Genomic DNA, 15160 nt, shown 5'->3' on the forward strand with positions numbered 1-15160 from the left:
CACACTGAGCACCCTTCACTCGGTCCTCACGGGCCCTCGGTCCATGAGACTCGGGCAATAGGCACCCCGTTTTCAAGAGGGGAGCACCGAGGTCCAGGAAAGGGGGCGGCTCAGGTCACAGTCACACAGCCAGAAGGTGGCCTGGCTGGTGAGCGGGCACCGCCTTTCCTGCCCCCGCAGCCCCCAGAACCCGTCCCCCAACTCGTGCCCCGCTGATGGAGGGTTGGGGGGGGCGCTCACCCCAAAGCCGCCCCTCCCACGCTCGCGGCAGGGGGCGGGGCTGGGCGTGGAGGCGGCAGGCTGAGTGCCCGCTGCCCGCAGGGGCGGCATGGCGGTGAGGAAGTACCTGCGCAAGTGCCTGCACCGGCTGCAGAAGGGCCCCGGCTACACCTACAAGGAGCTGCTGCTGTGGTACTGCGACAACACCAACACGCACGGCCCCAAGCGCATCATCCGCGAGGGCCCCAAGAAGAAGGCCGTGTGGTTCCTGCTCACGCTGCTCTTCGCCTGCCTCGTGTGCTGGCAGTGGGGCGTCTTCATCAGGACCTACCTGAGCTGGGAGGTCAGCGTCTCGCTCTCCGTGGGCTTCAAGACCATGGACTTCCCCGCCGTCACCATCTGCAACGCCAGCCCCTTCCAGTAGGTGCCCAGGGTCCCTCCCTCCTCTCTCCCTCCCTCCCTCCTTTCTCCTTCCCTCCTTTCTCCTTTCTTCCTCCCTCTTTCCTTCCTCCCCCACCCCTCTTTCCTCCCTTCCTTCTCCCTCCCTCCCTCCCTCCCTTCCTTCTTCCCCCTCCTCCCTCTCTCCCTCCTTTCTCCTTTCTTCCTCCCTCTTTCATTCCTCCCCCACCCCTCCTTCCTCCCTTCCTTCTTCCTCCCTCCCTCCTTCCTCCTTCCTTCCCCCTCCTCCCTCCCTTCTTCCTCCCCCTCCTTCCTCTCTTCCTCCTTCCCTCCCTCCTTCCCCCTCCTCCTTCCCTCCCTCCTTTCTCCTTTCTTCCTCCCTCTTTCCTTCTTCCCCCACCCCTCCTCCCTCCCTCCCTCCTTCCTTCCTTCCTTCCTTCCTTCCTTCCTTCCTTCCTTCCTTCCTCCCTCCCTCCCTCCCTCTCTCCCTCCTTCCTTTCTTCCATCCTTCCTCCCTCCTTCCTTTCTTCCTCCCTCCCTCCCTTCCTCCCTGTCTCCTTTCTTTTTTTTTTTTTTTTTTTTTTTGCTTTTTGGGTCACACCTAGCGATGCTCAGGGGTTACTCCTGGCTCTGCACCCAGGAATTACCCCTGGTGGTGCTTGGGTGACCATATGGGATGCTGGGGATCGAACCCTGGTTGGCCGCGTGCACGGCAAACGCCTGCCCTGCTATGCTATCGCTCTGGCCCCCTTTCTCCTTTCTTCCTGTTCCTTCCTTCCTTCATTCCTTTCTTCCCATGTTCCTTTTTTCTTTCCCTTCCTCCCTCTCTCCTTCCCTTTCATCCTTCCTTTCTCTTTTCTTCCTTCTTTCATTTCTTTTTTTCTCCTTCCATCCTTCCTTTCTCCTTCCTTCCTCTTTCCTTTCTTCCTTCTTCCTTCCTCCCTTCCTCCCGTCATTCCTTCCTTCCCATCTTCCTTCCTTCTCTTCTCTTCCCTTCCCTTCCTTCCTTCTTTCTTATCTTCCTTCCCCCTCCCATCGCCCCTCCTCCCTTCCCTTGTTCCTGCCTCTCCTTCCTCTCCGCCTTCCGTCCAGCTCGCTTCTCCAGAGGGAACTGCCCTTTATCCCCGTCAGTATTGAACCTGTTCTCTTGGCAGAGCAGGTACAGGGCAGCCGACCTTCGAGTGCTCTGACAGGCCAGCTCCACAGCAGGTGTCCTTAGAGTACTGTCCATAACTCAGATCCACAGGTGGGCACAGCTGTAGTCACCCTAGTTAAGAGAGCAGGGGCAAAGTTGCCCAGAGACACACCCACCAGGCCATGTTGGGATTTGAACCCAGGTCTGACCTGGCTTCAGAGCAACCCCCAAGAAGGACTAGTCTGGGAAGCAGATGTGCAGGGAGCTTCCCAGCGTCAGGGCAGAGAGGACAGAGCATGTGCAAAGGCCCTGGGGTGGGTAGAGAGCTCAGGACACTGAAGGAATTATAAACCAGGCCAGCCTGGCTGGAGCCCAGACCATATTCTTGTTCAAAAAAAGGTCCCAGAAAGGAGTCATTCCATGTCCAGTTATCACGGATTTCCCTCTCTCTAGCAAGAGGGCTCTGGCTGTCGGAGAGACCCTTGTTTGTTTCACGCCGCTGCCTCACTCCTCCTGAGTCACTGTCACTGCTGCTGTCTCCGGGCATTATTCTCCTGCTGCATTCCTTCCTGAGCGGGGCTGCACCCTGGGCAGGTGGCGGGTCCATCCTGCAGCGCCCCCCCCCCGCCCCGGCCCCCTGCTGCCCGGCTCTCTCCCCACCCAGGTATTCCAAAGTGAGGCACTTGCTCAGAGATCTGGACGCGCTGATGGAGGCCGTCCTGGAGCGGATCCTGGCGCCCGAGCACAGCCGCGCCAACGCCAGCAGCGCCCTCAACCTCACCGTCTGGAACCACACGCCCCTGGTGCTCATCGACGAGCGGGACCCTCAGCACCCCCTGGTGCTCGACCTCCTTGCGGACCACCACAACGGCTCGGCCAACAGCAGCGCAGCCCCAGAGAAGATCTGCAACGCCCCGGGGTGCAAAGTGGCCATGAGACTCGTAAGTGGTCCCCGACGCAGCCCAGAGACACGGGTGCGAGTCTTCCCTTCCGTGAGGGGGGGGTCTTGCTGGGGAAGGGCCGGGCTGCGGGGGGCTGTGCCTGTTTGGGGTACGGGCAGCACGGGCGAGAACAAACTTCCCCAGGCTGGAGCCATAGCACCGTGGGGAGGGCGCTCCCCCCGCACGCAGCCGACCCAGGTTCAATCCCCCGCACCCACCCAGCGTGGTGCCCCGAGCACTGTCAGGACAGTTCCTGAGTGCAGAGCCAGGAGGAGCCCCGAGTGTGGCTGCGTGTGCTCCCCCACCAAAAGAAATAAATAAAATTTTAGAAATACAGTAAGAACAATCTCCACAGGGGCTGGAGAAATAGCACAGCGGGGAGGGCGTTTGCCGTGCACGCAGCCGGCCCGGGTTCGATTCCCAGCATCCCATAGGGTCCCCTGAGCACCGCCAGGGGTAATTCCTGAGTGCAGAGCCAGGAGTGACCCCTGGGCATCGCCGGGTGTGACCCAAAAAGCCAAGAGAGAGAGAGAGAGAGAGAGAGAGAGAGAGAGAACAAGAGAACATTCTCCGCAGAGGGATGAGGTGCACTGCCCAGGGCTGGGGCCCTTCCTAAGGAAGCGCCTCTCCCGGGTCCCTGGAAAGGCCGCCCAAGGCCGCGTGCAAGGACCCCGCCTGCCTGTGCCTGTGCAGAGAATGGGGGCTGCGGGGGGAGGTGGGCTCGGAGGGGCAGACAGTGCCCTCCTGAGTGCGGGGGCTGGGAGCGGAGCATGTGTGCGCGGGCGTGTGGCCAGGGCCACTGGGCGCCTCCAGGTGTGGGGCTGACATGTGCTGGCAGAGCTGTGGCATGATGCCACAGGACTGAGCACACAGGAAGTGTGTGCGGTATGCCTGTGTGTGTGTTTTGCAAGAGTCTGTGTGCCTGTTCATGCGGTGTGTGCTGTGCATGGGTTTTGCATGTATAAGCATGTGCCTATGTGTCATGCACATATGTGCTTACCTGTGTGTTTGTGTGTGCTCACTCATGGGGAAATGTCCACATTTGTGACTGTGTGCATGTGTGTTGTGTTTGTATTTGCACCTGTGTGCAGGTGCTGGTTTGCATACATGTCTCTCTGTGTGCGTGTGTGTGTTGTACGTGTGATTGCACCTGTGTCTGCATGTCCCTGTGTCTGTGTCGGACTGTGTCCATGTGTCCCTGTGTGTGTCCGTGTGTCTGTGCTTGTCTGTGTCCATGTGTCCCTGTGTCTGTGTTCATGTGTTCCAGTGTCAGTCCACGTCCATATGTCCCTGTGTCTGTGTCCGTGTGTCCCAGTGCTTGTGTGTGTGCATGTGTGTGTATGTGTACATGTGTGTGTGTTTGCATGTATGTGTTTGTGTGTGTTTACGTGTGTATGTGTTTGCGTGTGTATGTTTGCGTGTGTGTGTGTGTGTGTGTGTGTGCACGCCCGTGTGGCTCCACCCGGGAGACCCTGCACCTGTTGGCGTCTGTGGCATGTGTGTCGCCCGCGCTGCCCTTGCGAGGGGGACCGGGGACCATGTGCAGCCAAGGCCCTGCGCCCACCTGCCCTCCCGCCCGCAGTGCAGCCGCCGCGCCCGCGAGTGCACCTTCCGCAACTTCAGCAGCGCCGCGCAGGCCGTGGCGGAGTGGTACGCGCTGCAGGCCACCGACGTCTTCTCCCAGGTGCCCGTGCAGGAGCGAGTGCGCATGGGCTACCCGGCCGAGCGGCTCATCCTCGCCTGCCTGTTCGGGGTGGAGCCCTGCAACCACCGGTGAGTGCCCCGGCCCGGCTCTCAACCCCCACCCCCCGCACCCCCCCACACCCCAGCCTCACCCCGGGAGAGTCGGGGAGGAAATCCAGGCCCAGGAGGGTCCCCAGGAGGCGGTTCTCAGAGCCCCACGAGGGGCGGCTTCTATACGGGCCCCGCAGGCTTCTAACGTGCCAGACCCGGAGAAGGGGCAAGAAGGGGCAGCTGGGGGCGGCCGCTCGCCCACCCCAGGAGCGAGGGCTGGAGGCACCCCCGCCTGCCGCCCTTCTCATCCCCGGGCTGGGGGCTCTGACGTCCCCTCCCGGGGCTCTCGGAAGGGAAATAGCAAAGTCGACCAGGTGGGCCTCGGGCCCTCTGTGTGTCCCCCAGCCCCCTGACATGAGAGGATGGCAGATGGCAGGGGGGGGGAGCTGTCACCTCAGAAATCCCAGACCGGCACAAACCAGCCAAGCCCGGCTGTGTCCCGGCCGTGGGACCAGAGCTTTTGTGTGTTTTTTTCTCCTTTGGAATTTTCCTTACCCATTTTTTTTTCCAGGTTTGGTCAGTGATTTTCTCAGGGGGCTCCTGTGTCTGTTTGACAGTCCCCCATCCGTTTGGTTAATTTTATAGAGAGTGTGTGTGTGTGTGTGTGTGTGTGTGTGTGTGTGTGTGACACTCTATCCAAATAACTTATTTGGGGGGGAGGGGGCATAGTTAATTAAGGATCTTTTATATATATTTTTTGCAATGCACAGGATTTACTCCTGGCGGTGCTCGGGGAACCACATGGGATGCTGGGGGTCAAATCCTGGTGGGCCGAATGCCCTCCCCGCCGTACTATCGCTCTAGCCCCTTTTTTCCTTTTCAATACGTCCTCATTTCCGAGGAGGCCTGGTTGCCGTCCCTGGAGCTTCTTTCTCCTTCTCCTTGCTGTTATTCTCGCTGTTATTCTCACTGCTCCACGCCCCTGCCCAGGGGAACCCCCGCACCCCACTTCCTGCCAAGGCGCTGCATTTCTCACTCATTCCTGGGGCTTCCCCAGCCCTGGCCACTCGCTGGCTCCTGGCTCCTGGCCAGGCAGGGCCCCGGAGGGAACAGCAGCTGGAGGCACAGCCCCGGGCGAGCTTCTCCGAGCAGGACCGACACGAAAGGGCCGGCCCCAACGGTGACACCAAAGGTGCAGCCGCAGACGGGAGACGACCGTCCGGCCGCGCCCTGAGCAGCTGTCCCGGATGGCCCCCCGGGAACACAGTGTCCCCGTCCCGATCTGCTCCTTCCCTGTGGCCAGCCCCGTTCCCACCGGGACGCGGGCGGGACTGGGATCAGCCTTTGAAGTCGTTTCTTCCTGCCACGCGTTCGCCTGCTCTGAGTCTCTGCCGGGCGCGTCCAGCTCCTCCCCACGCCCAGGGCTGCCCCCTTCCTTGTCGAGTGTGAGCGGCCGGCCCCCCCCCTTCCAGGAACCAAGGCCCCCACTCCTCACCTCCCGCCCCGCTTATCTCTGCAGATGACTTTATCACGCATTGTCACTGACCCGGCAAATATTGACTCAGTATCTCTGCCGGGGTGCCAGCTCCGAGCACAGTTCTCTGAGTGATTCAGCCCTGCTCGGCACCCAGCCCTCTCTGGGTCTCTTTGGCGAGGGGGGAAGGGGTGTGGATGCGGCTGGTGTTTCAGCATGGCAAGTGGGGAAACTGAGGCCCTCGGGGGTTGAATAATGTCTGCAGACTCACCAGTTACTGTCAGAACTGGGCTGATTATGGGCCAGGTCTTGGTCCATCAAATCTTTTTGCTTTTCTTTTTTCTTTCTTTTTTTTTTGAAGGGGGGTGTAGGGGTGGGCGTGAGGGGCTCATCAGCTGTGTCTGGGAGGTTGGGGACTACACCTGGGAATGAATACTGGTCCCGCAGGGTGGGGTGACCTAACCTTTTTTTTTTTTTGCTTTTTTGGGTCACACCTGGCGATGCACAGGGGTCCCTCCTGGCTCTGCACTCAGGTATTAACTACTGGCAGTGCTCAGGGGACCAAATAGGATGTTGGGAATCGAACCCGGGTCGGCCGGGTAGGGCAAGGCAAATGCCCTACCTACTGTGCTATCTCTCCAGCCCCGACCTAACCTTTTAGTGCCCGCTGGGGTCACCCCTGGCCCTGCTCAGGGCCACCAGGCTCAGTCCAGCAGTGCTCAGGGACCAGGCGGAACTGGGCCTCGAACCCAGGGCCTTGAGCACGCAGATGTGCTGTGAGCTTCAGGAGCGGCCGACACAGGCCGTGATGCCCAGGCCAGAGCTGGACGTGCTCTAGGGGGGCCCACGGGCCAGGAGAGCTGGACCGGGGAGGGAGGGACGGGCTTGGGGGGTCTCCGCCCCACGGCCCTGCAGGAGGACAGACGGGTGACCTGGAGCTGGGGCGGGGGGGGGTGTGAGGTGGGGGGGTCTGGTTGGAGAATCTCCCGGGCCCAGCGAGCAGGGGGCAGAGGCCTGGCATTGGGGACCCTCCGGGCACGTCTGCACAGGTGGGGAGTTTGCATCCTGGTGCCCGTCGCTGGCAGCAAGGAGGGCCCAAGGCAGGAGCCTCCGCCGGAGTCTGACTCCCGGGTTCACGGTCGCCCGACTGTGCAGGAGAGAAGCAGACGCCCGCTGGAGCCTCGGGCAGGGCAGGGCTGGGGGCTGGGGTGGGGGGCTGTCCTCCAGGAGCAAGGGGCCCCTCAGCCAGGGACCCAGCAGTGCCAGGACAGTCCCCTGGGCCCCCAGACCGACCAGGGTCCCCGGAGGAGCCCGCGTGCCCGGTTGGGGGGTGCAGCCCCTGGCCAGCTGGCCGCCCACGGGGAGCAGGAGGCAAGGGGCCCCCCCGCCTGGGGGCTCACCGTGGGGGCAGCGCTGGCCTGGCCCCTCGATGGCCTCCCCTGGGCTTGACCTTTGCCACCTCGGTGCACGCAGCCCTGCTCCCTCCTGTTGTCTAGGACACAAGAGAGAGGGTCTCAGCCTCCAAGGGCACTTCCGACAGTCGTGTGCGAGCCTGGAAACCCCCAGACCCAGGGCACGGCAGGGAGGGCGCCCGCCTTGCACACGGCCAGCCCAGGTTCAATCCCAGCCCCCCGCAGGGTCCCTGGGCGCAGAGCCGGGGCAGAAAGGCCACAGCACTGACCATGGCGGGGGCGTTAAGCTGGGCATGTCTGTGCCTGAGGCATCCCGTGCCCCCCCCGCACGCCCCCCCTTATCTTCCTGATCTCAGGAATTAGCCGCGCGGCCCAGGCTATGCAGGGGCACAGAGGGAGTGGGGGTCTCCCCTGTGCCCCCCGAGTAAGCTGGCCTGTTTCTGGGGCCCCCTCTCCTCCACCACCTTTGCTGCTTCCCCTGAAGAGTCAGGGGGTCCCGGACAAGCCCCCGTCTGGTCCCCCCACCATGTGGGTGCCGCGCAGTCAGGGGAGAGGGGGCCAGCACCCCGCAAAGCTCCAGCCTGTGCCCCGTCCCCCGCCCCCACCCCTCGTCCCTCCTGCCCCTGGAAGGCCGTTTGTCCTCCGACTCTGGGGCTCTCGGCTCCAGACCCCTAAGAGTCACACCCGCAGATTTAACTGTCACGGGAACAGAGTTAGGACACGATGCACCTTGCTCTGGGGGGGAGGGTCCCCATTCAGCCGGCACTTGGTCTTATAGGAGGGTGGGGCTGGAACACCAGCACAGCAGGGAGGGCGTCTGCCGGGCATCCCCCAAGACCAGTTTGCTCCCCCGACTCCCATAGGGTCCCCCGAGCACCGCCAGGAGTGATTCCTGAGTGCAGAGCCAGGAGGGACCCCTGAGCACCGCTGGGCACGACCCCGTAGATGCCCCCCCAAAGAAAACACCAAAAGAACAAAGTGTTCTCCCGATGGCACCTAAACCAGAGGGCCGCCCCGCCCAGCCCCCTTTCCCTCCCCAGGGGCCCTGGGAGTCTCCCCAGTGAGGGAGGCACCGGCGGTCCTGCATGGAGTGACCCCACCCCCACCCAGGAACTTCACTGCCATCTTCCACCCCGACTACGGCAACTGCTACATCTTCAACTGGGGCATGACCGAGCGGGCCCTGCCCTCCGCCAACCCCGGGGCTGAGTTCGGTGAGTCTGGCAGGACGGGCCCCCCACGGGCTGCAGGGGCGAGTGAGCCGTGCAGAGTGGGGTGGGACAATGCCCAGAGGAGACAGCATGGGGGGCAGGGAGAGTAGCACCTTACACATGGTTTCGTCCCCGGCACCCCGAAGGGGCCCTGATACCCACCTAGAGTGATTTCCTGAGCACAGAGCCAGGAGCAAGCCCTGAGCACTGCTGAGTATGGCCAGGAAGGAAGGAAGGAAGGAAGGAAAGGAAAGGAAGGAAGGAAGGAAGGAAGGAAGGAAGGAAGGAAGGAAGGAAGGAAGGAAGGAAGGAAGGAAGGAAGGGAAGGAAGGAAGGAAGGAAGGAGGAAGGAAGGAAGAAAGGGAGGAAGGAAGGAAGAAAGGGAGGAAGGAAGCAGGGAAGGAGGGAGGGAGGGAGGGAGGGAGGAAGGGAGGGAGGGAAGGGAGGGAGAGAAGGAGGGAAGGAAGGAAGGAAGGAAGGAAGGAAGGAAGGAAGGAAGGAAGGAAGGAAGGAAGGAAGGAAGGAGAGAGGAAGGGAGGGAAGAAAGAACAAAGAAAGAAAAGGGAGGGAGGGGAAGTAAGAAGGAAGGGAAAGGGGGAAGGAAGTAAGAAAAGAAGGAGGAGGAAGAAAGGAAGGAAGGAAGGGAGGGAGGAAGGGAAAAAGGATGGGTGGAGGGAGGGAGAGAGGGAGGGAGAGAATGAGAGAGAGAGGGAGGGAGAGAGAGAGGGAGAGAGAGATGGAGAGAGAGAGGGAGGGAGAGAGAGAGGGAGGAAGAGAGAGAGGGACGGAGAGAGAGAGGGAGGAAGAGAGAGAGGGAGGGAGAGAGAGAGGGAGAGAGAGAGAGAGGGAGGGAGAGAGAGGGGGGGAGAGAGAGAGAGGGAGGAAGAGAGAGAGGGAGGGAGAGAGAGGGGGGGAGAGAGAGAGAGGGAGGAAGAGAGAGAGGGAGGGAGAGAGAGAGCGGGCACACAGGGGTGGGGTGGCGGCCCCCCAGGAAGCAGGAGCACCTGTGGGTTTCCTCTGGGCTGGGTCCGGGGGTGCCTCTGCAGGGCGGGGCTCAGCGGCCCCCTGGGCGCCCACAGGCCTGAAGCTGCTGCTGGACATCGGGCAGGAGGACTACGTGCCCTTCCTCACGCCCACGGCCGGGGCGCGCCTGCTGCTGCACGAGCAGAGGTCCTTCCCCTTCATCAAGGACGAGGGCGTGTACGCCATGGCGGGCGCCGAGACCTCCATCGGGGTGCTGGTGGTACGGCCCCCTGGGCCCCGACTGCCCCTCCCGCCCACGGGCCCAGCTTCCCATCCCGTCCTGACCCACCCACTCGTGCTGGGAGGGGGCAGGGAGGGGCTGCAGGGCCCCCCCAGTGGGCTCTGTGATGCTGGGGGCGGGGCAGGGCTGGTGGGCGACCCCCGACCCGTCTCCGTGCGCAGGACAAGCTGGGCCGCATGGGCGAGCCCTACAGCCAGTGCACAGCCAACGGCTCCGATGTGCCCATCCGGAACCTCTACAGCGAGTATAACACCAGCTACTCCATCCAGGTGGGCCGGGGCGGGAAGGGGTGGGGGGAGGGCTGTGCTCACCCCCATCCCATCCCGGCCCGTGCTCTCCCGGGGCTGCCCGGGGGTCAGGGAGGAGGGCCCGCCCGCCCTTCTCCAGCAGTGCCTCCCCTCCTGGGGGGGGACACAGAGCCAGCCCCTGCCGCCCACCCGACTCCCTCGTCCGGGCCGTGTGACACCCCAGGGGGCTCTGCCCGGCCCCAGAGAGGGGCCCAGACGCCCTCTGCCCCGGTGGGGAGTGACGCCCGTCCCTGCCCGCAGGCCTGCATCCGCTCCTGCTTCCAGGACCACATGATCCGGAACTGCAGCTGCGGCCACTACCTGTACCCCCTGCCCCGCGGGGAGAGATACTGCAGCACCCGGGACTTCCCCGACTGGGGTGAGGGCGCCTGGGGGAGGACACGGCCGTGCGCCCGGCCGCCCTCTCAGTCTAGGCAGTGCGGGAGCAGGTGTGCAGGGGGCACGAGGCGGGCGCCTGAGGAGGGCGCGTGGCTCTGCCGTGTGCACGTGGGCAGCGCAGCTCGCAGATGGTGTGGGCACTTCTGTGGGCCTGTGTGTGCATGCCGGTGGGCCTGTGTGCACCTGTGGGCATGTACATACCTGTGGGCGTGGGCGTACACTTATGGAGATGTACGTATCTGTGGGTGTGTGGCACCTGTGGGTGTGCCTGCCTGTGTGGGCATGTGCACATATGGAGATGTACATGCCTGTGGGCCTATGTGCACCTGTGTGTGCATGCCTGTGTGGGCCTGTGCACATATGGAGATGTACATGCCTGTGGGCATGGGCACTCCTGTGGGCGTGTGTGTGCATCCCTGTGGGCGTGTGGCACCTGTGGGTGTGTGCATGCCTGTGTGGGCATGTACGCTTATGGAGATGTACATGTCTGTGGGCATGAGGCACCTGTGTGTGTGTGGCACCTGTGTGTGTGTGTGCCTGCCTGTGTGGGTGTGTGCACCTGAGATGTACATGCCTGTGAGCGTGTGGCACCTGTGGACTCCTGTAGGCATGTACCAGCACGGGCCATCCCGCAGCCCTTGTGCCTGCTGGTGCCTGCGGGCGTCTCTGGGCTCTGGGAGGAAGGTGGGCTCTGGGGACTGACACCTGACGCCCAGGACCCTGCTGGGTGCCCTCCGCCCAGGCCCCAAGTCCAGATGCGACACCAATGGACACAGAGAGTCCCCCCACCTCACGGGGGGTGGGGCTCCCCCCCCAACAGGAGCCCTGCGGGGATGTGTGACAAGCGGAGGGAAGGCGCTGGGGCTGGGGGGGTGTCTGGGGGTGAAATGGCCAGGGGTGGGGGTGGGGGACCCGCCCCACAGCCCTCTCAAAGCCTCCGCCACGCCCCCTCCAGCCTACTGCTACTCTGCCCTGCGCATGAGCGTGGCCCAGCGGGAGACCTGCATCGGCCTGTGCAAGGAGTCGTGCAAGTGAGTGGACAGGCATGTGCCTGCACGTGTGTGCATATATGTGCATGCACATGTACATGGTGGTGTGTGCATGTGTGGGTGGTGTGCATGTGCATACATGTATGCCTGCACGTGTACATGTGAGGGTGGTGTGTGCACATGTGTGCATGCACATGTACACATGTTTGTAGATGTGTGCATTCATATGTGTGGACAGGCGGGATGGCAACGCAGCTGTCTTGCCTCCGCAGTGACACACAGTACAAGATGACCATCTCCATGGCCGACTGGCCGTCCGAGTCCTCCGAGGTGAGCATGGGCGGGTCCAGACAGACCCGCAGGCTGTGCCCCTGCCCCGGCAGAGTGCGGGACCACAGCAGTGAGGGGGTGCCCGTCCTTCGCCCAGCAAAGCTCCCGTTCTCGGCAGGGAGAGGAGGGTCATGCGGGCTAAGACATGTTCTGGGGTGGGAAGTGAACGGCAGAGAGCGGGAGAAGCCGTCTCAGCGGGGGTCGGGGAAGCCTCCCCGAAAGGCGATGTGGAGTCGGGGTGGCTGGGGCCATGCGGCCGCGGTGGGTCGCCTCCCCACAGGCCTGGGGCACCGCAGGCGCCTTCACTGCTTCCTCCCGCCTTCTCGCTGTCCAGGACTGGATCTTCCACGTCTTGTCTCAGGAGCGGGACCAGAGCGCCAACATCACCTTGAGCAGGTGAGTGCGGGGCCCGGCGGGGCTGGGGAGGACTGGCTGCAGGAGCAGACCGCCCTGGCCACAGCGCCAGCCGCAGGCCTGGGTCTCCCAGACCTGAGAGCCTGATCCCCGTCGGTCACCTGCTCACCCCGCATCCCTCCGTCGCCCTCCACCCTCCCCTCCGTCTCTCCGCTTACCCATCTCATGGTCCCCGTCACCTCTGGCCTCCATGCAGCCCTCATTCTGTCTGCCCCTCTCCCCACCACCCACATCCCTTCTCCCATCTCACCTCCACCCACCTGTGCTCCCGCCCAGCCCCCGCTTTCTCTCCTCCCCTCCACCTCTGCTTCCACCCTTTCACCCACCATCCATCCTCCCATCCTCCTACCTGCTCACCCAGTCTGCCCAGTGCCCACCCACCCCTCCATCCACCAGTCTGTCCATCCCTCCCTCCCTCCATCACCCACCCGTCCATCCAGCCACACACCATCCTACATGGGTCTTCCTTCATCTGCGCAGCCCAAACACGCTCTGACTCCAGAAGACACGGTCCATAGCTTGGGGGGACGCCAGTGCGGTGGACAGAGCTGCAGGCAGGGCTGGGGAGAAGGGCCTGGAGGAGGGGGCCCTTGAGTTCCCCGAGGAAGGGGGGACTGTCTGAACAAACACATGGCAAAGACGTCCAAGGCAAAGCCTGGAGGTGTAGGAGCCGTGACTTTCTGAGGAGCACCAGAGACAAGGGGGTGTCCAGGGCCACCTTTCCTGCCCCCAGTCCTCTGCAGTCTCCTGCCTGGGGCGGGCAGGGGAGTCACCCTCTGGAGCATCTCTGTGAGCATGTGTCCATCATGTGAGCTTGCCCAGGTGTGTGAGTATGATGCATTTGTGTCCATGTGTGTGAGTGCCCATGTATGTATGTTGTCCATGTGTGCCCATGTATTATGAGCATGTCCGTGTATGAACATGCACTTTGTGTGTCCCTATGTGTGGGAGTGTACATGTGTGTCCATGCTTGTGTGTCCATGAGTGTGAGAGAATGTGTCCATGAGTAGGAGCATGTGTCCATGTGTGGGACCATGATGGAGCATGTATTCATATATGTGAGTGGACATGTATGTGTCTGTGAGAGAACATTTTATATGTCCATGTGTGAGCGTGCATGCAGGTGTCATGTGTGCACACACATGAGCATTGTGTGTGATCATATATGCACGTATGTGCATGTGTGGGAGCATATGTTCACTGTGTCCATGTATGGGACATACATGCATGTGTGTACATGCATGTGTCATGCATGAGCATACATGCAATATCCGTGTGTGGGAGCATACGTGCACTGTGTCCATGTATGGGAGCATACATGTGTTATGTGTACATGCGTCATGTGTGAGCATACATGCACGTGTGTCCATGTGTGGGGGCATATGTGCATGTGTGTCATGTGAGCATATATACATGTCTGTGTGGGCACATGCGTGTGCTTGTGTGTGTGTGTGCTGCCACCAGCTCTCCGTGCTGCTCCCACAGGAAGGGGATCCTCAAGCTCAATATCTACTTCCAAGAATTCAACTACCGCACCATCGAGGAGTCCGCGGCCAATAACGTGAGTCGGCCTGAGCTGCGGGCCGCGGTGGGCGGGGCCTGCGGTCATGGGTGGGCGGGGCCTTGGCGGGTGGGCGGGGCTGAGAGCATCCCGGATTCCTCCCGGGCCGCAGGGTCCCTGCGGGGTCCTGGGCAGGAGGTCAGCCCCCGCGCTTGCCCCATGCAGATCGTCTGGCTGCTGTCCAACCTGGGGGGCCAGTTCGGCTTCTGGATGGGGGGCTCGGTGCTGTGCCTGATCGAGTTCGGGGAGATCATCATCGACTTCCTGTGGATCACCGTCATCAAGCTGGTGGCCTGCGCGCGGGGCCTGCGGCAGAGGCGCGCCCAGGCCCGCTACGCGGGGCCGCCGCCCACCGTGGCCGAGCTGGTGGAGGCCCACACCAACTTCGGCTTCCAGCCCGAGCCCCCGCCCATCCCCGGCACCCCGCCCCCCAACTACGACTCACTGCGCCTGCAGCCCCTGGACGTCTTCGAGTCAGACGGGGAGGGCGAGGCCGCCTAGTGCCAGCCCGGAGCTCGGACTCCGTCGGGCCGCCGCGCCGGCCTCATCCTTGGGCCAAGAAGTGGGTCCCCCGGGGCCCCAGGGCCAGTCTCTGTCCCTCTGCCAGGAGGCCAGCGCTGAGCAGGGCACAGCACCAGCACGGGTGTGGGGTCTCACCCCCACCCCCACCGCCCTGCGCCTTGGCTTGAGATGCCCCGCTAAGTGCCAGAGCCCCCCCTCCATACACACACACACACAACACCTTCCCAGTGGGCTGTCCCTGGCCCGGAGTGCCCGCAGAGGGCAGTGCAGTAGAGCGCAGAGAGAGCATCAGGCCTGGGGGGCTGCCTGCTGGTGGTGTCCTGTTGTAGAGAATAAAAGTAGGAAACGTGGAGTGGAGCTGTGTTGTGTCCTGGGGGGGCTGGGGAAGGCCAGCCGGTAGCCACCTGTTAAAAGCAGAGACCATTCTCGAAAAAAATCTCCATTCTTGCTTCTTCTGGGCCAGGGACCGAGAGCAAGCCTTGCCTCCTGCCCCCTGCCCCGAGCCTGCCCCACCAGGGCTGGTGAGGACCCCAACTTTCTGGGCCCCCCGGAGTGGCCACGGCAGCATCTGAGGCAGAGCCCTGGCCCGTGTTCACAGCCCACACTTGCTCGGGGGAGCCACCCTGGTTCCAGGGACGGGAGGGCAGAATCCGAAGAAACTGAAGTGCTGGACCCCGAGGAGCCCTGGGGGCAGGCCCCGGAGCCCCCCCAGAGCCCACCTGGCTGGCCCTGGAGGGGACAGTGACAGGCTTGCTCTGAACCCAGCTCTGCCACGTGGGGACACTGTGTGGGCCCCTCCCCCCACACCTGGCTCCGTGGGGGACAGGCGACCCCCGCACACACGCACACCATCACGGCCCAGGGCAGGG

General features: G+C 62.9%; 1 protein-coding gene across 2 annotated transcripts; it reads left to right on the top strand.

The window, feature by feature from the left end:
* Nucleotides 1-328: 328 nt before the first annotated feature.
* Nucleotides 329-14572, top strand: SCNN1B (sodium channel epithelial 1 subunit beta). 2 transcript variants are annotated; one of them, XM_004604289.2, is made up of 12 exons: nt 329-639; nt 2418-2694; nt 4277-4467; nt 8425-8528; nt 9605-9768; nt 9951-10058; nt 10338-10455; nt 11431-11506; nt 11737-11794; nt 12129-12190; nt 13694-13769; nt 13935-14572. In XM_004604289.2, exons 1-12 carry the CDS (start codon nt 329-331, stop codon nt 14268-14270), a joined length of 1881 nt encoding a protein of 626 aa, XP_004604346.2. In that variant the 3' UTR covers nt 14271-14572. The 2 variants fall into 2 exon arrangements, with proteins under 2 accessions (XP_004604346.2, XP_054992367.1); XM_055136392.1 differs by lacking the exon at nt 9951-10058.
* The last annotated feature ends 588 nt before the right edge of the window (nt 14573-15160 follow it).

Source organism: Sorex araneus, chromosome 4, assembly GCF_027595985.1.
Source record: "Sorex araneus isolate mSorAra2 chromosome 4, mSorAra2.pri, whole genome shotgun sequence".
Classification (NCBI taxonomy): domain Eukaryota; kingdom Metazoa; phylum Chordata; class Mammalia; order Eulipotyphla; family Soricidae; genus Sorex; species Sorex araneus.

What these genes read in the sequence shown, in the direction of transcription:
- SCNN1B (XM_004604289.2), top strand. Translation starts at nt 329, where the DNA reads ATGGCGGTGAGGAAGTACCTGCGCAAGTGCCTGCACCGGCTGCAGAAG. An exon ending in GTGGAGCCCTGCAACCACCG is followed by an intron (nt 4,468 to 8,424) that starts GTGAGTGCCCCG and finishes ACCCCCACCCAG; the next exon opens with GAACTTCACTGCCATCTTCC. An exon ending in CCGGGACTTCCCCGACTGGG is followed by an intron (nt 10,456 to 11,430) that starts GTGAGGGCGCCT and finishes CGCCCCCTCCAG; the next exon opens with CCTACTGCTACTCTGCCCTG.